Source organism: Pseudorasbora parva, chromosome 10 (genome assembly GCF_024679245.1).
Source record: "Pseudorasbora parva isolate DD20220531a chromosome 10, ASM2467924v1, whole genome shotgun sequence".
Taxonomy (NCBI): domain Eukaryota; kingdom Metazoa; phylum Chordata; class Actinopteri; order Cypriniformes; family Gobionidae; genus Pseudorasbora; species Pseudorasbora parva.
In genome coordinates, this window is record NC_090181.1 from 38,525,043 (window position 1) to 38,547,909 (window position 22,867).

Genomic DNA, 22,867 nt, shown 5'->3' on the forward strand with positions numbered 1-22,867 from the left:
ACTGGGCAGTTTGGCCGTTGCGTCTGTTACAAATATTGCGAGCACTGATATACGCTGATGTAGAAATGTGATCAGATTTGGCCATTATTATCATTTTTTATTATTAATTTCATACAGAAATCATACTAATGCTCAGAACTGCAATAACTGTAAGAGAATCAGCAGTAAACACAACTTTATCTGCTGCCTAAAAGTTCATCTGATTATATGTAACAACTAACTAACTAATTTATGTATTTATTATTATGTGTGTATATGTACTATGTATGTGTGTATGTGTGTGTGTGCGTGCGTGCGTGACATACATAAGTACGTACATACTTACTTACTTACTTACTAACTTACTCACACACACACTAAGTCAGAAAATACAGAAAACAGTGATATTGTGAAATATTATTATTACAATTTAAAATAATGGTTTTCTATTTCTATATACCGTACTTTACAATAGCCTATAATTAACTTTGGTGATGCAAAGCTGAATTTTCAACATGATCCTTTAGAAATCATTCTAATGTAATGATTTATTATTAATGTTTAAAACATTTGTGCTGCTTATTATTTGAATACTTTTCTTCAGGATATTTCATTGATTAATACACAATTACAGCATTTATTAAAAATATACATATTTTCTAACAATATAAATCTTTACTATCATTTTTTTAAATCAATTTAACACATTCTTGCTGAATAAAAATATTTCTTAAAAGAAATTTTTTAAAAATTTGGAACAAAGTTTGGAATGGTAGTGTATTATAACAAAATATTTTGATGTTGGATAAATACTGTTCTTTTTTAACTTCATATTCATCAAAGAATCCCAAAAGAAGTATCAAAGGTTATGCAAAATATTAAACAGCACAACTAATTCCAACGTTGATAATAAATCATTACATTAGAATGATTTCTGGAGGATCATGTGACACTGAAGACTGGAGAAATGATGCTAAAAATTTAGCCTTGCATCACAGAAACAAATTATACTGTCCATTCAGAGATACAAATAGAAACATGTTTATAGTAATAATTTACTGAACTACTGTGAAACACACAGAAGGCAAAGGTAGCCCTGTATAGTCGATATACTAAAACAATGGATATACAAAAATCGGCCTAAGCTTAATACGAAAAAAACAATCCCATATAGACTATATCAGCACCGGTACCTGGTTGTCCAGTATTTAGCCACTATCTGCAAAGGCTACTATCCACTCTCATTTAGAAACTAGTGTTGTTGGCATCACACATGAGGAAGAGCTGCCAGAAACACAGTCTCTGAAAATGATGAGAGACCTGCCAAAAACCTTGAAGTAGTCCCAGACCCCGCTGTAAGAGGAAGGGAGACCTGAATTACACTGAAGTGTGGTCCCTCTGAACGCTACCACATGTTAACACAAGCCTCTGTATCTTATTAGCTCAAACCGCTGGTATAGAGGCACGGCAAATAGAGCAGATCTACTGTACTCAAGAGCGCACATTCAGAGCAACGTCTCAAAACCTCATAAAGCAAAACTGGCCTTACCAACAGCACATGGGCTCGGTAAATAACGCTTTGGGAGGATTTTTCTTCTTACTGGAAGACAATTGTAATTCACCGCCTAAAGCGGTGAACTCTTTTGACCTGAGTTTAAAAAGATCATTATAAGGACAGGATTTGACTTCAAATCTTTATAAAAAGTAAAGTATATCTAAAGCCAGGCTCAGACTAGGAGTTTCAGGCCGATTTATGCCAGATTTACACCTCCTGACATACAGAGAAAGAAAAAAATGTGTGTCCAGGGCATTGGTCGTTTCTGATCTGATGATAATGTGAGCCTTTTAAAGATTGAGGGTCAGATTTACTAAACAGGGCAAATTAGAGTGCTGATGGGAGCAGAAAGTTCTGCGCGTGATCTACTGATGACACACAATTTAAAAGAACAGACGCAGCCAGATCAATTCCATAATGACCAACTGTTAGCATTCATAATGGCAATTCTATAATGACTAACTGACGACAGTTAGCATCTGGTGTAAGGCGGTAAATAATAATAATAATAAATAATAATTTGTTACATTTATATAACCCTTTTCTGGGTACTCAAAGCGCTTTACATATAGAAGAGGGGAATCTCCTCAACCACCACCAATGTGCAGCACCACCTGGATGATGAGACGGCAGCCATATTGCTCCAGAACACTCACCACACACCAGCTGATTGGAGGAGAGGAGACAGAGTGATGAAGCCAATCAGGAGAGGGGGATGATTAGGAGGCCATGATGGACAGAGGCCAATTGGGCAAATTTGGCCAGGATGCCGGGATTTTTAATGACCACAGAGAGTCAGGACCTCGGTTTAACATCTCATCTGAAGGACGGTGCTCTTTAACAGTGTAGTACGGGTGGGTGATATATCGTGATAAAATGTTGAGGCTATTTCAAGAATATTTGTGATAACGATATTGATGACGATATAGAAAAAAATATTTGTAACAAAGTTTTATTGGTTATTGCAGCTGGTAGGCAGTAGCATTTATTAGTGCAAACCAAATGAAGGGCATTGTCCATCCTTTTCCAATGAGCTACTGTCATTGACGTTATAAATATTTAACATTTAATTAATAAATATATTGTCATAATGCAGCAGCAGCAGCATTATAAGTCACACGGCACAAGACAAATTAAAGCAAAGTACAAGTTAAATTAAATTAATATTAAAACAAGTTATTAGCGTTTTCACTTGAAATCTTACGTAAAACTATAACAACATTTTAGTTAAACAATAACTAAAGTAATTTATGCCATGGTCTGTCTGAATATTCCATTCTGATTGGCTGGAAGGTATGCAATAAAATCGTTTAATGCACAGGACCTGTTCAAAGTCAGATCGTTCTCTATTAATGCACTGTTTTCATTATGAAGCTCGCACACGCACACGTGCACTTTATACAGCGAGCTGAGATCGCCTTGCAGATTCAGGAGCACAGAATCTTGTTATTAACGCCGCCCGCGACTTTTAGCAATAAAATAGCTTCACCACTGGATCACTGCTTTATATTTCTCAGCAATAATGGAGTTACATCGCTATTTTTAAGTAATAAACCCACATCTTTATTGTTAAGAGAGACACTGAACAGGCGCAGTCACGAATCTCTCTCTCTCTCTCCCTCTCTCTCTCTCTCTTTAATTCAAATAAATGCTATAATCCATTCATTCAAATAACGTAATCTTACGCACTACTTTATATGCGTGTCTGATTCAAAGGAGGATGAATGCTAGATCTAACTGACGAAAATAACCATCAGTGTAACCCTCCCAGTCAAATATTGCGCTGCAAACATCAATAACAGCTTTAAGCTGTCAATGTTATATCAGTTTTCAAGAGGGCTGACCTCTTGTAAACAAGTAGCTCCCTTTTTAGGTACTACATCCATAAATCGTCATTAAGGCTGATATGGTTCATGTATACTCTCAGACATGAGTTGTACATAAATGCGGCATCCGTCATTAAGTTGCTATATCATTGATATCACGATATGACACTTTTTTATCATGAAAAAATGTATACAGGTATTATTGTGAATGGTATGATATGGCACACCCCAACAGTGTAGTGTCCCTATCTCTTTACTGGGGTATTAGGACCCAGACAGACCACAGGGTGAGGTCTCACTAACCTCACTAACAACTCTACCAGCAGACCCAGTTGGTCTTCCATCCAGTTACTGGCCAGGCTCAGCCCTGCTTAGCTTCACTGGGAAACCAGTCTTGGGCTACAGGATGATATGGCTGCAGGTAAATATTGGCCAAACATCAGTAAATTGACAGGCACAAACATTAGTAAATCACCTTGCATCATGTAAATACTCTGCTCCCATAAAATCTGAAAAGGGAAACTCTTACAAATGCATATACAATAAGGTCAGCTGCAAAAAATAACTCTGTCCATGCCTGGAGACACATTGGCCTTTACTAAAATCCTGACAGTAGTTTTTTAATGCCATTGGTGCAAGCTGTTAGTAAATCTGGACCCAAATCTTAAACCTCCCGATCTGCTCTCGGGCACATCAGGACTGTCCCGTCAATACAAAACTTGTTTGTTATTTTTAAATCAGGATGATTGTGAATATGATTATGTCAGTACATCCACAATAGCCAAATAAAGGAAGGTCTACAAACAGACGAAAGTGACGGAGCTTTTGAAATGGCGACCGCGAAACAACAAGCAGCTGTAGGACTCCGGTGGACAGCAGAGACAGAGGAACGACCGGTCGAAATGTGGCAACAACACAACCATTTTCATCCGCTTCCCTGTGACATCAAGTGAGGTGCTAAATCTGGCATGATTTTAAGAATATCTTATAGTGTGTGATGCACAACATATTTCAAATCTTGTAGTGTGTGCAGGTTTGAGATATGAAATAACAAAATGCGTGAAAATTCTATTTATGTTCGTGATGCAACCACAAAAAGATTAAAAAACTCCTGCAGTCTGAGCCTGGCTTTATTTTACAGAAAAGTCCTGTGTTTACAGCATTAATGGCTACATCTGTTCAATGTCAAAGTAAATTATTTACAATTCAATTCTGATTTCATCAGTGCATGGTACCAAGCAAAACTAAACTTAACTAACAAAATAAATAAATAAAATAAAAACAACTTTCAAAGCAAAAGAGTAATTGACTTCTGAATTTTTTTTTCTCTCCTTGAATATCCCGTTTCTTTCATAAAAGAAATCACATTCCAGCATGAACGTATGAATTGGATGTCAAACTGAGGTACATCTAACTAGAAGATAGAAACAGAATGTTGTGCACTGCAGTCTAATCCGGAGAGCTTCTCTCTGTCAAGTCTGATTTGCGAAAACACTTGAGATGAAACATTTCTCTTAAAGGAGTAACTCTTCTACTGTGACCGATCTTTATTTGCGGCTGCATTTCATGACCTTACAGGATCGTATGGGGGAAACACTTCAATAATGTCATTACGCTTTACAAAGACAAAACACACAAGCCACCGGGGTTAAAACAGTTTCAAGAACGCCAACAGCAGAGGTGTCAAAATATAACACAAACATCTATTCATTGAGGAGAGTAAAAGAAACCAGATTCCTGTTATTAGACTACACAAACTGCCATGACGTCTGCTGAAATCAAAATGATGATGAAATAAAAGCCAACCTGAAGGATGACTTTCAGGAAATATGTTTAATATTCATATTATTAAAAATGATGATTAACTAGATCTGTTGTTCATTGTCAAGATATTGGACAACAAAGAAATGCTTGATCATTTTAGACATTACAGAAGTTATAAGAAGAAAGTGAAATAAGCACTAAAACAGACACACGGCACCAGACAGCAACAGTAAAGCCGTGATCTAATTCATGAATAAACAGCATGAAGACTGTAATGCTTTCTTAAATATTTTTGAGGCTGATGTGATTTGCATCATTTCCCTTCATCCTTTTTTAATCTCATTACCACATCTGAGTGGAGGAAACATTGGGAAGCTTGTTAGACATCAAAAACACAATTTTGTTTGTGTTAAACATGCATTTGTCTCTAAGATCAATGAATGAAATGAATGGGGAAAAAAAGTTTTATAATTAAGAACAATATTAATTATAAGTATTGTAAGATTTTGAAAAGATGTTCAAATGCACGCTTGACGCAAATTGCAATAAACTGAGCTTAAAAGTTAAAAAAGACAAATAAAAGAATGAATTCATTCATTTATTTTAAATAAAAAAGAAATAAAAAATCTATTTAGTTGGGTTGCTTTTTTCCCACATTTCTCTATAGTTTAAACTCAAATTAACAAAAATATATCTGCAGCTTTGAGTATTTACAAGTCTGAAAAAAAGCAAACTAATAGTTTTAAGTCTGTTTCGTCTGAGCCACGAGCGTGTAGACAGAGAATATGACCACAGCATCAGAATAGCTCGTTTTGCTTAAATGTTTAGCAAAAGCATAAAAAAATAAAATGTAAAAATAACTAACTTTAATTGTACTGCATATATCATAATTAAATGCTTAAACGTATTATTCTGGTTTTCCATCAAACAGCAGCAAATCAGTAGCAGACATTTATCCAGCAATAACTGCTGAATGGAGAACTTTATATTCAACTTTCATAAGTTGCTTGATTCAAGCCTTCATCATGGTTAAAAGAAAAAAAAAAATCATTATTGTTGATGTTGTTCCTTGAAATTGTATAAGAACTGAACTGAGCTGAACAACGACATCACGTTTTTTTCCAGATCATCCGTAAAGCCGAAACAAACTTTGTTGCATTATTTTCCTGTTATCACTGTAATGCTGCTGTGAAAATATCTGTATTGTAAGTGCTACATAAATAAGGGTGACTTTAAGAGATTAAGCTCTCCATTCAACAAGTGTCATTAGTAAAACTTTTCTATACCTTAAACAAAAAAGACTAATTCTCAAACAAAGGCTTACATGGCATTGTGACATGTTTCGCCACATGCAACGTCACGTTAGACAGCATGCATGTGTGACAGTGATGAGTCACAGGCCGTTGAAGCCTCTTCAAACGTCACTCAGCATTCAAAGTGCCAGTTCCAGACTTGTGATAATTGTCAGAAATAACAGGTTCTTCTCCTTTAATTGCCATTCTCACAATGTGCCCATGCCGCAAGCGAAAGCCACTGGGTTTGGTGAGACCTGCCAAGCGTGATCTTGTCATATTCCAGAGTTCTGCGATGTGCTGAATGCGTAAACAGCAGTTCAGATCACAACTGTGGTTAAACTCGTCCTGACCTTTGCCAGCATGAATTCTACAGTGTTTTGCATCACCAGGTCAATTTGGCCGTCAACACTTGCAAAAAAGTCCTAGGGACTGTAAATTATGGAATTATATTTTTGAGACTGTAAAATATGCCTAAGCATTAAAAAAAAAGAGCGAACGACTAAGATATGGAATTACAGAGTGAGTGAGTGAGTGAGTGAGTGAGTGAGTGAGTGAGTGAGTGAGTGAGTGAGTGAGTGAGTGAGTGAGTGAGTGAGTGAGCGAGCGAGCGAACGAGCGAACGAGCGAACGAGCGACTAAGATAAGGAATTACAGAGTGAGTGAGTGAGTGAGTGAGTGAGTGAGTGAGTGAGTGAGTGAGTGAGTGAGTGAGTGAGTGAGTGAGTGAGTGAGTGAGTGAGCGAGCGAGCGAGCGAGCGAACGAGCGAACGAGCGAACGAGCGAACGACTAAGATAAGGAATTACAGAGTGAGTGAGTGAGTGAGTGAGTGAGTGAGTGAGTGAGTGAGTGAGTGAGTGAGCGAGCGAGCGAGCGAGCGAACGAGCGAACGAGCGAACGACTAAGATAAGGAATTACAGAGTGAGTGAGTGAGTGAGTGAGTGAGTGAGTGAGTGAGTGAGTGAGTGAGTGAGTGAGTGAGTGAGTGAGTGAGTGTGAGTGAGTGAGTGAGTGAGTGAGTGAGTGAGTGAGTGAGTGAGTGAGTGAGTGAGTGAGTGAGTGAGTGTGAGTGAGTGAGTGAGTGAGTGAGTGAGTGAACGAGTAAATGAGTGAGTGAGTGAGTAAATTAAATTACTAAGTAATTAACTAATTTAAATTATTATGAACTATAAATATCATAACCACACTGAATACAAATTCCAATGGATAAAATCATAGACCGTAAAAAAATATGGACGACTCGACATCATCCGTTTCCGCTTGCCATATTTGAAGCTTTCAGGCAGCCTTGCACGGCGCGGACATCTTGGGACCGAGTCTGCGCAGTAGCGATTTCGGGACCGGAGTTGCGCAGTAGAGCGCAGGAAGTAGAGCAGGAAGTACAGTCGCGATATCAAAAGCCCGCCCACACTCTCGCAGATGCAGAACAATTAATTATGTTGGTGTGAAATAAACAGTTATGGAAATGTAGAAATTAAAGCTAAACCTCTAATCTGCTCCCAAAAATTTCGAAAAAAGTCCGTTAGCGCCTCAGTGACAACTTCACTCAGAGAAGCCGTCAGTCTTAGCTGTCAATCATGACGTCACACCCCCGTTTTTATAGCATCAAATAACTAACTCAAACTAAACTTATTTTTAAAACGAACACCTGAAATGAAATCATCGTGATGATAACTGCCTTCAGTGACATAAACTAACTTTGGGGGAAACATTTTTGAAGTGTAATTTTATTATTTAGATTGCCTCGCGTCCATTAGAAATCACAGAGGGGCGGCTATACTGGGACCGGTCACCGGGGGGCGATCGAGGTGCGAAAGCTTCAGTAAATGAGAGGGAGACTGCAGGCTTGGATAAAATCAAGACTTGCAAAAAAGAAAGAAAAAAGACAATGCAAAAAAGAAAGAAAAGGAATTCTGATTATAAACTTTCAAGAAAAATAAATACATTTTGGAATAAGTTTAATAAAATATTTGCACTAATTGCAAATAATACAAGGAAATCATTTTAGTATAGTCTTATCAAAGCTTCTTTACAAGTCTGTTTGAACCTATCTGGCTTGAAAAAAGAGAGAGTATTATTTACATTTATTCAATAAACAGTTGCTTTTATAAGTGATTTAAAAAAAGAGGAACAAAAGCAATTTGTCTACAAGAACTGTACTATACAATGCTAGGTTTATTAGACACATAGATTAGGCAGCAAGTTATAGAAGAGGAGAAATGCAGAGAAGAACATTTTGGAGATTCGACTTGTGACAGGAAAAAAAATATGCAAAAGTTTAGAAAAAATAGGTTATTGAGGGGGCATGCATGTCAACACTAGCAAGTTGCGCAATGTTACACACTTGTATTCACATGAACGACAGTTCCCGATTAACAATTTCATGCCCTCCAGGACAAGCCCAATTGACGGCAATGATTGAATTTAAACTAACAAATGTAACCTCTAATGTTGTTTAAAGCAACAGAGCATGGCTTTCAACGGTAAACTCATAACAGCTCTAATTTATGAACGTGTGAAATCGTGCAGGGGTGTAATGTCTCCTGAAAGCATTAGTGCGCACTTCCTCCGGCAGCCAGGAATAATGTTCTAGCATCTAATGCCCGGTTTATGCCTGTGTGGTCCGTACAGAAACGGGCCAAGCTAAAGCCAGGCCTTAGAAGGGCACACACACGGACCACAGAGAAACCATGCTCGCAGGAAGACCACCAGGGCTCGTTCGACAAAGAGCAGATATTCTCAGCGACGCTGACGTTTTCAGAGACAGTAGAAACTCAACGGCATGAATGAAAATACAGTCTGTCTCATGGGCAGCTATAATTAGCAGAATATGCAGTCAGGAGTTTCTCGTCTGATCTTCAAGTGTGAAAACTCACTAAAATCTGAGGTGGAAAATAAATACTGAAAATACATTCACCAAGAATGAATTGCGCTCCCTGCTAGCATTTATTTGCACATGCTGTCTGTGTTATTTTAGCATCTGAGTCACTAAAGGAACTACACAAATCACATAACTGATCGCAATGTGTGCCTTATTCACAGAAGCTTTTGATATTCCTCATATTCTGTGCAGTGGTCAGTTCACAGCAGTGACAGAAATGATGTCTTCCAACAAGTTTTAATGTATTTTTTTTTAACTTGTAAGGCCATTTTACCTTTATAAAGCCGTTATTCTAACATAAGTAAATGTTTGTATCATCTTTTGTGTCAAAATTCTTAAATTTAATTTAAAAAAAATTATTAAAAGTATTAAATTAAAAGACACCAAGGCCGTTAACAATCACATGAAATCAGTATCAACAAAATTCATAGAGGAAATATTTAGACATTTAGATGTACTTACACAGAAATGCAACGCCGAGGTGAAGTGAATGCATTTAACCTGCAGTTGAAATTGCATAAATAATGTTTTGATGTTTTAAACTGATTGAATTTATTTGAAAAAAAAAAAAATTAAGATGCTTTAAAATATGAAATAAAAATTCAATTGATTCATTCAAACTGCTGATTTATTCAGGAACCAATTTAAACTTATTGTGTGAGTCATTGAATCATTCATTCAACCGATTTGTTCAAAAAGTTGATTCATTCAGTAACGAAACCATCACATGTTGCTCGGAGAAACCAAACAGTGATGTGGCTTATTTCGAACTATTTACATTGGCGAAATGGAGCAAAAACAGGCAATATTGTGTGCTTGGCTTATTCTAAGTAAAACATTTAATTAAGATTAATAAATATTTTAGAAGTATTTTTCATTGTCAGTTTAATGCATTAACTAATGTTAGATAATTGAGCCTTATTGTAAAGTATGTGACTGAACAACAAATAACCAGAACATAGCGTTATTCAAACAATATCTAGGGTGTGTAATTTAGTCCAGATCAAAATATAAAATGTTTAAGTTTGAAAATGAATAGCTTTAAGTATTAAGTATTTGGTGATGTGATGAGCACTGTACCAAATAGAAATCTGAATGGCTGTGTGTTTAGTAGCGCGACTCTGCTGTTCCTCTGCTGTCAGAGAGTGAATGTGCGTCTCCTTCACTCCTCCCGCCATGTGCTGTTCATGCGTATTGGGTCGATTAACATCAGTGTGCGTTCCTCTTTGATGTGTTGTTCATTTTAAATGGATAATGGGTAAAGTATTCTTAAAATGCATTCTAAAAATCGGAATAATTCGTAATAAATAATTATTCACGGTATTTTGAAGTGTCCACAAAAACCATATGCATGTTCATTATTGTGATATATTACATTACCGTTTACCGTCACGTCTAATGCTGCTGCTGCACATATGACAAACATGAAATAACTCCTTTAGCAGATCTATACATGTGGAGCTGGGGAAGGTGGAGGGATTCTAAAAGCATGCTACAGACTGTTAACAGCAACACTGCCAGTATTTGAATCTTGAGCTGCAGCTTATCGGCCGCTGATCATTTGTGTTACGTATGTAGATTACAATATGAACACTATTGAGTTAAGCACATATGCTAATGCGCCATCAAGGGTTTGTCGAACTTGGTATTTGTCATGCAATTTCATTTTTGAAAGCACACCTTTTACATTCACACAGCTATATTACACACTACATGAAAGATAATATTCCAGAAAGCATAATATGGGCACTTTAATGTCATTATCATTAGGTAATCTACACAAACCTCCTGTTATGTCGGCGGTAATAGTTCTGCGTTAATTGTAACAGGAAATCAATAATAAGCGCTAAAGTTTGAGAATCTGGTCCATTCTATAATGAGCCTCATTATACAAAAGGAATGACAATTAATTAATGACATTTTAATATGTACAATGTAGGAGTGTAACAATACCCTCAATGTCACGATTCAATACATATCACAATACTGGACTGGACAATACAATTACTGCAATACTCCATAACATTGTAAAAGGTTAACAAAAAATGTACTGTTGATTAAAATGCTAAATTTGGTATTACATTGGGGGTGGAAATTAATAGGTTTGGACTTGCTGGTAACCCAATAGAGACAGAGTGTATTTAGGCCACGCCCACACCGGGTGGGAAAGCAATCCAACGCTCTCCACGTTTAAATGTACACTGTGTAACTTTTTTAGTTTATTCTTAGCTAAAAACACTTAGTTCTTTCAAAAATATTTGTGCTCATTAATGTATATTTACTTCTTTCAAGTAATAAAGTATTCTCGTAAGTTTATAATATGCCATTGAAAATACATACGGGTGAGGGGTTCGAATGCTGGTCGCCATGTTGCCCCTCCATCTTGAAGGTACATTAGCCAAAGAGGGACATGTCTGTAAATTCAAGCTTCGCCTTTCACGATTTAACACTCGATGGCACCGTGTCGAATGTAAAGAGGGGGATTGCCATGTTAATCTTGGAGTAAATCGGCCACCGTAGGAGTTAAAACGAAATCAGAATTGAGAGGAACTGAAACTAATATTCACTGGATGGTCTTTCTACCTTTTCACTGCTAGATGGGGGAAAATATCACACAGTGTAGCTTTAAGGAGACAAAAGTGGATACAGGCAATAAGACGTGAAGCTTTAGCAGGTCGATTTTGGGATCCTGACCCTCAGTATGTCTTAGTATGTCTTTGTGTGCAGTAAACATTTTGTCAAATATCCAAATGTCAGTTTTATATATTATATTTTCTGTCGCTGATTACTTTTCCCTCCAGTGGGCTTAGTTCTCAGTGTAATATAACAAGTCGCGCTCTGTCTCAAGTGCCTGTATCTACTTTTTTGTCCTTTTATCGCTTGTTCTTTGGGTCAACAGCTTATAAAAACTTCTGGGTTTTTGTTCCTGTTTTTTTTTTAGCTTGTTTTCTGTACACCTTGTCACATATCAGCTTTTAGACATTGTTCGTTTTTTTGTAATAAGTCTTAAATGACAAGGAGGCTGTTTCCCGCAATAGAAAGTCAATGGAGACTTTTGGTTGGTTTGTTTTCCCCCCCGGTGGGCGTGGCTTTCATATTATGACGCGTGTCACTCTGTCTCTATGCACAGGACACTGGTGACACCAGAATAAAAATGTTCATGATTCTGAAGCTGAAAACTATTAGACTAATGTGCTTACACTCTTGTCACTAACTAGATATATTTAAAATAATGTAGGTTACTTTTTACTGGTAACATAAGACCCACAGGACCCACAAAAATCCCCCAATGCATTATTTTACATTATATTTAACATTATAGTAGTTTAATGTACTGACACTAAAACTCTGTAAACAAGTTTTTTCTCAGTAGTTTTCATTTTGGGTGAAATATACACAATACAGATTGTCACCATCCACAATATATTGTTACAATTTAGTATTGCGCTATATTGTGACACCATATATTATTGTTACACCCTTAGTACAATGCAATACTATACCAGCACTGGATTTTGCACAAAATGTGTTGGGTTGACTGACTAATTGCAATAAAAGTACAGATCATGCTTACATTTGTTGTCCCTGATCACCCTTGTTCTCAGACGCCCCCTCCGGAGAAGACGTTTAGGGAATGGCCTGCTGTGGGCGAACCATTTCCTGTTATAACCACACCACATCCTCTGAGCTGAGATTTTCATTATTTTCATATGCACCACCATTTCATAATAAAGCAGTCTAGGCAAACTTGCCACCAGTTTCTAGGCTGTTCTGAGTGCTTTAGGCTGTTATGAATGGTTGCTAGGTGCCTATTTGCTAGTCCACCCTCAAGTAGTATTCTGGTCTATAGATAGGGCTCAGACCCTCCTTCAACTTAAGTGTCAGTCTAGATACTAGGAAATGTAATTTTCAAGATTCAAAGTAGCACCTAACATGACCCCAAAGCAGGAGAGAGCGAGCACTGCAGAAGCACAAAATATCTCGGCCACATTTTTTTCCACGCTTACACAAACACCTGAGCCGCATACTCCGTGCAGAGCGCTGACCACATGCCAAAACCCAAACCTGCGAGGCGCACAAAACAGACGGGTGAATCACGGCTGCTAATGCACTCGTTAAGGCGTTACGAGAGGCAGACGTGATCCAAGAGTGAACGCAGGATCCCCTCCAGACTGTCATTTCTCAAAGAGACGATTATGCAACTTACGCAGGGACACACCTGGAGACTAAACACCACCCATGCATGTGGGAAGAACGCTGGACAGAGAAATAATAAATACAGAAATGTACAGGAAACGAAAACGGGGAGATATGCAAGCACATGAATGAGAAAGAAATGCGTAAAAAACAGTTGTGTGAATTGATATAAAAGCACAAACCGGCACTAGACAGCTGTTGTTCTAGCGTCAAAGTGAAAAAAATCTTTTAATTTCTTGAATCCCCACAAGCAAAAAAGCACTTAAACAAACATGCAAACCCTTTAATTTCCCTCTTTGTCTGTATTAGGCTTTTTCAAACAGGCAAAAGCAAAGAAAATGCCAATTCAAATGGAGCATTTTTGACAAAATGCACTGCAGAAGAGGAGTTGAAAGAGTGAAAAGTGCTGCAAATCCCAGCCCCTTCCTTTCGGATTCACAGGAGCTGAGGTTGCATCCCGCTGGATGAGAGTAGGAAACGCAGGACCACTGACAAGAGGGCTGAGCCCTCTTCACTGCTCTGATGTCACCAAACACATGACCCAGCCTCTCCAGTAACAGCCCATCAGGAGGGGAAAAAAGTGTGTTTTAAAGCTTACACGTTTTTGGATTGTGAGAATGTCTCATTCCCCTCACAAACAACCACAGAACCACAAGTGCGGTGCACGAGATTTCCCCAGGACGACAGGAGGGAGCCACTGGGGCGTAAATGGTTAATCAGAGTGGGTCAACCCCAGTCACAGAGACCCAACAAGTCAGTAAGTACGCTCTAACCACACTCGTATATGCCGTTTCCATCCGTTGATATCTGTGCCTGAACGCTCTCCTCAGCTGCAGACTGCTGAGGATCCTGCGGACTGTTTTTGTTTGTTTGTAGCTGCGTGTTTTCCCTTCAGATGCCTTGATATGACTTATGCTCCCAGTTTAGGACTTCGAGGGTCACCACGACCTCCAGAAGAGGAGAGAGCCGACGTGTGGCTATGGCGTCTAACAGTCTTTTCAGCTCGGTGACTCCATGTCAGCAGAACTTTTTCTGGGGTGAGTGCTGTGAAAAATTATTTTCATTTCACTGTGGTTCAGCGTCGGGTCACACAGAAGTCGAGCTCTGCGAGCGGGTCGATAACCAATGGCGCACGCACGCGCACGCATGCACGCCGCTTCGGGAACGTTCAAAGTCGCCGTGTTTACGTTCGCATGCATGCTAAGTTGCTGACATGTTTGTGTAACTTAAAAACACATATGTGGGACGACGAGCCGAAGAAAGAGAAAAACCCTTCTGGATGTATAAACATTCACTCTGTTTCAATTTACAGAGCTACATTAGAACAAGATGTGGAAAACTTGGGATCGCTGGATATTATGTGTAGGATTTGTGGGGGTTAATGCTAATTGATAAATGCACAAACCTGGTTAACGAGGGAGCTTATGAATGAAAAGCGCTTAAACAAGCATGCAAATACTCTTTTATTTGCGTTCAGCTCAGTTTAGGTTTTTTCAAAATGCCAATTGATGGAGCTTTTTAATATGCACTGCAGAAGGGGTATATTAATTTTTGTTTTGTCCTCACATACTGTGAGAGCAAAACTGTGAGTGAAAATCTAGTCTAGCATTACACAGCACACAATAAAAGCCACATGTAAAACACAATCTATGCAAAACCTATTTGAATACCTCAGCTATTCAAAATATACTAACATGTAAAATCCATACAAATCCTGATCTTATCACACAGTACGCATGGAAATAAAAATACAAAACACTGTTGACAAAGCAATCAGAGATTGTACTTACAGTATTTTCCTCATCAAGTGTCTCATGTCAACGTAATCGGAGGCCTTTCTAGACAAACATATGGAGGCAGGATATTGAGTTCCAGCCACAGCGCGAGCTACATGGTTTTGTCATCACTGTCGGCACACATCAAGGCGTTAAAGGTGGCCGCAGAGGCGTGTTATACCTTGAACGCTCCGAAAGCAGTAGAATATGCAGCTTTATATTATTGCGTGCTAACAAAAAAATTAAAAACATGATTCACACTTTGAACGTACATACAAATACCTTCCGGAAACTTTATAAACCTTTCATAATCTGGAAACATCTATTTCAAGTGCCTTGCACTGATTTAAAGCACACACTAGAAAACTAAAGCCCTAGTCAGCTGTTGTTCTAACATCAAAATGGAACAAAAATAATGGCAATATTTTACAATAAGGTGTCGTTTGTTAGCATTAACTAACATGAACTTACTATAGCAATACAATTGTTACAGCATTTATTAATCTTTGTTAATACTTAATAAAAATCCAGCTGATCATTAATTGTTCATGTAAGTTGATGTTAATACATGATTTTAATAATGTATTAGTAAATGTTCAAAATAGCATTAACTCAGATTAATAAATGCTTTAGAAGTATTGTTGATTCTTAGTTCATGTTTACTAAAGTAGTTACTAATGAAACCTTATTGTAAAGTGTTACCAAAAATAATAATATCTTAATATAAGCTAAAAAAGCACTTAAATATGCATTCTTTAATTTTTCTATTTATTTGCATTCAGCTTAATTAATGCTTTTAAACATGCAAAAGAAAACATAATGCCAATTTAATGAAGCTTTTTGACAAAATACACTGCAGGAGGGGTCTATAAAAGTTTCATTCTGTTGTTCTAAAAAAAATGAAAAGAAAAAAAAAACTTAATTTATTAATTCTCTATAAGCTAAACAAATATCTCAAAGTAGAAAGCATCTTATTTATATAAACTTTTAAAATAGACAGGGCTGTCATTTACAAAGACACTGAATGGGGACACAAAATCATTATATTTTACATTCGTAATGGCATATTATATTTGGTAAGGGATAGAGTTAAACAGGGTAAACCGGGTTCAGGATTGGAATTAACGCTTAATTCCATAAAGTAGGATCCATTAAAAGCGAGGCTTGCCTTTGTGGAGTGCTGGTCTAGATAAATCTCATTTCAATGTATAGCACCAAGCATGACCCTGAAAAACGAGAGAGCATTGCAGCAGCACAAACATCCTGTCACATTTCCACGTTTACACGAACACAAACATCATTTACGAGTAGAAACGCTCAAACTCCTTCAGGTGACAAACGGCCGTCACATGCAACACGTACAGATGTTAAACAAGCTCTTGGCAAATTTCGCGGAGCGTCACTAATCAATTAGCAGCGTGTTGTTCGGCTCAGAGGTGACATGTGCTTCTCATTTAGGGCGAGTGCTGATATCCTGGCCTGGTTTGAGCGGCTTCATTCAGCTAATTGATAATCACATCTCTCGTTTACGCTAGAAAAACAGCATTAATGGACGAAACGCGACCTGGGTAACCAAACCCCGAGAGAGTGCGTGGTCAGAGACGTCCAGCTCACTCGAAAGAAAAGTTAAACGTTAATGAAATGCAATATCTGCAGCCAGGCGGAGGGCTTTTTTTAAACTGAGAAATTTAAATCCCCAATTTTTTTCAAGTCAAAAAAACTCTCAAATTGAAAGGCATCAGTTGATCTAGCAGTCTGAAGCAATATGCACTGACTGACAAATGAAATGATCTCTTTGGTGAGTGGTTTATACTTTTTGCTTTCATATTTTATATAATCAAAACTTAATTTGTGAAGGGGGAAAGTTTGCATTTATCTTGGCTTCAACATCAAGGACTACTATCAGCCGGACGCATTTTTATAATGGCATGTTGGCAGCAAAAGGCTTGAAATAATTTACGCCATGTGTGACACGTTAGGACCAAATCAGTGCATCTCTCAGACCACGTTCACTTCGACTTAACGCAAGTTTATCACAATCGTAATGTGTGTGATAATATGTCTTAAAAAACGTAATTACCCGTTCATGACTGGACAGCTTCAAGAGACCAAAATCAATGATAACGGACGGTGTGTCAGAAAAAGAGAAGGAAAAAAAGGAAACCTAATTAGACATATTACAGACTGAATGGTGAAGAAAAATGAGCTTTGATTCCTCAGAGGACGAGGCTGTAATGTGATACCAGACAAAGTGATGCAGAAGTTCAATTCTGCTAGAGCTACTCAAAGCAAACAGAGAAACGAGAGAACAAATCATCAGTTTGTGTTATGCTTTCCTCAAAGTCTGAGAACAAAAAGTTTTACAAGCAAAGAAGCATTACGGTGTACAATGAAAAAGAAGTAATTCTACACCATTTCTAGGTAATTGAGTGACATTGATCATTGAAGCTCAAGTCAGGACTATTAGGTTTTGTTCAGTGCTGCTGTCATTAAAATCAATCAAAATGTCAAAATCGTGAGCATTTTTCAATGCAATTTTTAAAACAAAAAATGGTTATGCTCATAATAATTTGCACTGAAAAAAACTTTTTTCAGATCTTTTTTTAAGGTGAGATTCAACTGCATTAATTTCTATGCAATCTAATCCAATTAAAAAGCATTGTTGAAGCATTTACTCCTTTAAAAGAAATTCATAGCAGTGCATTTTAATAACATAAACTGCATTTTATCTGAAATTAACAAATATAATTTCAATTGAATTGACTCAATTAACATCAGAAATCTGCAAGACAAAATACCAAGGACTACAAATGTTGATATTCCATACAAAAAAAAAAAAAAAAGAGCCACTTCTCCCATGGAGATCCTGTGCCACACACCGTATCTAATATGCTTCTCTACATGACAAAGAGGGGCATTGATGTCTCATACAAACTTGGAGGGAGCTTCTTAGAAAATAATCAAACACTTAACCATGGAGTCTCAGTCAGCCAAACATAACATTAAAAGTGGGAAACAATAAATAGTCCCATAACACGAAGAGACCCGACTTCTGTAACGTGGAAACCCAGTCAACAAACCATCAGAGTGGCCACAAACCATCTTTAAATCATAGCCAGCCAACCCAGCGCCTCTGATATATCACCGTTTGAAGCAGTCGCTGATGGAAATATACATGAAAATACAGAATTCATAGGCAGTGGATTGTGTACGCGGGACGGAGCCAATGGTTGATGTAAGTGTATTTAAAGAGGAGGATTATGGAGCTGGAATCCAGACAAACAGCTCCGATAATGAATGGCCCCCTCATACCATGAGCTCGAGACGCCTTTCAGACCACCTCAGCAATGAAAAGGAATAATAAAACGATTTCGGATTTAGAGAACAGTACTTTACAAATATATATTTCAAATAAAAATACATACATCTGAGAATGCTTCTATTTTTACAACACTTACTTTACAAATGAACATTTTTGCTTGACAATTTACATGAAAAGAATAGCTGGCGTGGACAAAACCTGATGATCCATGTCATACAGCTTAATTTGAGACCTTTTGGACACAAAAAAGTCACATGATCAACGTCACCAATTTACTTACATTAGAAATGGTGCTGAATCTTTGTTTAAAAAAACTTTGTTTAAAATATGTTTTTTTTTTTTTACTTCAGCTAAATAAATAAAGTGTGTGTATGCACGCGCACGTGTTTGTTTTTGTGAAATGTGGGGACATTCCATAGGCGTAATGGTTTTTAGACTGTACAAACCGTATTTTCTATCCCCTTACTCTGCCCCTGCCCCTAAACTTACCCATCACAGGAAACATTCTGCATTTTTGCATTAAAAAACAACCTCATCCTGTATGCTTTATAAGCATTTTGAAAAGTAGGGACATGGTTAATGTCCTCATATTTCCCCCTCTCCTGTAATACCTATGTCATACCTATGTCATTATACACATTTGTGTCCTCATATGTCACAAAAATGCACGCATGCACGCGTGTGTGTGTGTGTGTGTGTGTGTGTGTGTGTGTGTGTGTGTGTGTGTGTGTGTGTTTTAGGTTATACATTTGCTCATTCAATATCTTGTGCTCATTAGGCAAAAATGTAGCATTGTGGTCCAGTTTCTCAGGATTAAACACGATGTTAATTTTGACACTTCAAAAATCAATATCAATAAGACCAAAGTGACAATCAACTAAAATCTTTCCATCAGAAACGCATATTCGCCTGCATACACTGGCACATTTTGATGTAGAAGGCTGTTTAAGAACATTTCTTATTTGCTTTTTTTTGATTCATTGGCACAGCAGAGGAAGAATATTGCTACAGAAAAAATATACTGTATAAACAGACGACTGACAATCCAAAGCAGCTATTTCTTTCAACAAAAAAAATCCTACTTCATGCTCTAATATTGCTACATGTATCAGGCGGTTCGTGCAACCCGTGTTCTTTGGTCTGCAGCCTCAGGCTGTTTCAAGGGTAAAATATGAAATGTTCAGATAAGTGGACGCCGACTCCACTTGGCTGTTTTTATTGTGCCGTAATGAAGTGATTCCAGCAACTGCATTTAACAAGGCTTTACCTGTTCGCCACAGCCAAAACCTGCCTGGCGTATTGATTTAACCTCGACAGGAATGCAAAAATTTCATAAGCCAGAACAGTGCTTTAAAATATTTATAACATGATACGCACAAGGGCTATAAGGGAAAACAGAACGTAAAAATGCCCGGAATGAGAGCAGGGAAACTGGACGCGCTGCATTGGCGCTCTTCCTCAACCTTGGCTTCCTTTTCCAACTGTGGCTCCGCAGCTCACCGCAGGAGAAATGGAGTGTTTTCGAAAAGACCTTTGTAATGCTTTATTTCCCCTTAAAAATGTACATTTTTGATATGTAAACAATAAGCGAAGAGCTGGGAGTCACACTGTCTGTCTCCGACCTGGCTCTGAAAGCACCATCTCAACAGCTAACTGGAAAAACACGTATGCATTTTGTGATTACAGTTTTAAACATTCAAATTTGAGTTAGCTGATGTAAACAAGTCCACGAAAATGCAGAGAAATGCTTAAACAAAACGAATACCACAGGAGAGCACGATGGCGAAAAACAGGGATGAAATGACGTTACGCGTCTGCCAATCAGCCGCCCGTGCTTTCTCGCCAGCAAACACGTCAGGGTTAATTACGGAAACCGGTGCGTGAGTGTGAGCAGTGTGCAGAACGCGCATGGCCGCAACGCACGTGGAAATCCAAACATTAGCTTTAAAGGACAAAATACCCCTCTCTAACTGGCATGGTAATCTGACCGCAGCAATCACTCGCTACAGAAACCATCACACACACCTGCGCATAGATATCAGATATCCGCTCGAGGAGCAATGCAGCAGCTCTTTACATGCCGGGTTTGATTCTATAGTATCCAGTTCTCGTCTTGTGTTGCAAGTGTTTTGAAACCACAAAAGAAACACTTTGTCATCTCACAGAATTTAAAGGTCTTTAGGCCATGTCTACTGCACTTAAGGGTAAGACTGTAGCGCCGTGTCAAACATCTTGAGCAGTTTGGAACTCACCAATAAAATCTTGCAGTTCTTCTAGGGGGAAGAAAAGCACAAGAATGATGGAGAGATTCCTGTTTTTAAATCCAAATGAATCTTGCATTTTAAAACAAACAATCAACACTGGAACCAAGACCCTCGCACTTAGTGCACGGTAAAGAGTTTATATTTTCTCATTGCATTGTATTACTTATTATTAGCCGAATATAAGAACACACTAACCAGCACGTTATCACCATGTGCCATTAGGACTAAATCATTCATGTGGGTTAATCAAGTGTTTCTCAAATGGATAGGACCCAGATTTTAATTAAAACATAAAGCAAAATCACTATCATGACTGAATTACACAATTTACTTCTTTTTTTTTTTAAATGCAAAACAACAATAAATAATTATACAGCCAAGCATTGGGATAATGTATTAGTTTAGCAATGATACAATCAATCAATCAACTTTATTTGTATAGCGCTTTTACGATGACGATTGTTTCAAAGCAGCTTCACAGGATAATACTGCAACAAAATTTGATTCGGCTATACAGTCGTTCTGGAGAAAACAGTGATGTTATGAGCTTATTTTAATTTATCATATAGCGACAATGTTGGCACATCAGTATTATAGTTTATAGAATTAAATAAGTATTTGTATACTTAGTTGAATAACTTAGATCGAACTTTTAGTGTCCCCAACTGAGCAAGCCAAGCCAAAGGTGACAGTCAATCAAATTTGCACCAAAAAATATCAAAATAATCTATTTTTCTATCCTAATTAAGCACTTTTAAATGGTTAGCTGCATTTGATTGTTTGCGTTCAGCACAGTTTTTTTCCTGAGACCCAACAGTTAACGGATGCCTTTGCATGAAGCTTCAAACTCCCTTGACAACGGGACACGGTCTAAATGAAATCAATTGGCGATTATCAGTGCGCCGCAAATGGCCCGAGAACGATTTTTGGAGGAGATGAGACTCCAAACACAAGGCACATTAAAGCTCAGAGGAGAAAAACAGTCATTAAGAATTAACCCCACAACTGAGCACGTTGTCAACAACACTGTTTTTCTGATTGGAACGGCTGTTGACTCATCCTCTGACGGCATTCGGAGGCTGCTATAGTTACTGAACTAGACATCATGGCTCCTGTTTCATTGTCTCGTGTGTTCACTGGGAGCACAAAACTACTTGTAAAGGTGTTTCGGTATATCACTGAATCCTTTGGGGAAATAACAGCCACTCAGTGGAGTATAAAGGCCAAGCCTTATGTAAAATTAATCAGAAAGACTCCCTCACCGAGGTTGACACTGTCTATTAAAACGTTCCTCCTTGCTGTTAAATATGCATTAGACGTCCAAAGGCGAATCTCCAAAGAAGTTGTTTTGCTCTGAAAAATGAGGAATAACGCTGGAGTTTGATACATTTGGAGAGGTTTGAAAGCAATGCGGAAAACCCGGAGCTTTCCGTGTGACTTCAGAGTTCAAGCTATCATTTTGCTGACAAAGACAACAAGAGATCTCTCTATCTGTGTCTCTCTCTCTCTCTCTCTCTCTCTCTCTCTCTCTCTCTCTCTCTCTCTCTCTCTCTCTCTCTCGACGTCTAAATATTAACAAGCCATCTTATTAATAAACATGATTCTTCTGGATAGGGTAAATGACGCTACAATTAATGTGAGAGGAAACAGAAAAAGACATGTAAATGCACAAACAATACTCGGCTAAGGTAATTTGAAGATGCTGAAATATTGATGCTACGAGTGAAGAGTTTCTATGTTTATATCAAAACAAGATTGGAGTCTCGTCCTAGTTTGAAGACATTTGAATGCATCATAAATCAAATCAAAAGTTCCTTCTATAGAAAGCATGCTTTAAATAAGCAGATCCTCAATGTATGCTTTTAATAAGAAGGTTGCAAAACATTCTTCTCGGATTTTTTGTTTTGCACACTTCAAGCCATCGATCATTATCGCTCTAGCAGTCCAGCATTCATAAAACCTCAACCAAGAAGAACACAGGGAATCTACAGCACCTACTTATTCTGTTTCG

At 37.8% G+C, this 22,867-nt stretch overlaps 1 protein-coding gene across 5 annotated transcripts in view; it reads right to left on the reverse strand.

Annotated features, from left to right (window-relative positions):
• Positions 1-22,867, reverse strand: part of supt3h (SPT3 homolog, SAGA and STAGA complex component) — a 180,297-nt gene that overhangs the window by 140,870 nt on the left and 16,560 nt on the right. The window contains exon 2 of one of the 5 annotated variants that reach the window (XM_067456040.1): positions 3,664-3,775. The exons of the other annotated variants lie outside the window; for them this stretch is intronic. Coding sequence (XP_067312141.1) covers positions 3,664-3,704 — 41 coding nt within the window. The 5' untranslated portion in view covers positions 3,705-3,775. The remainder of the gene's footprint in view (positions 1-3,663; positions 3,776-22,867) is intronic. 5 annotated transcript variants of the gene reach the window in all.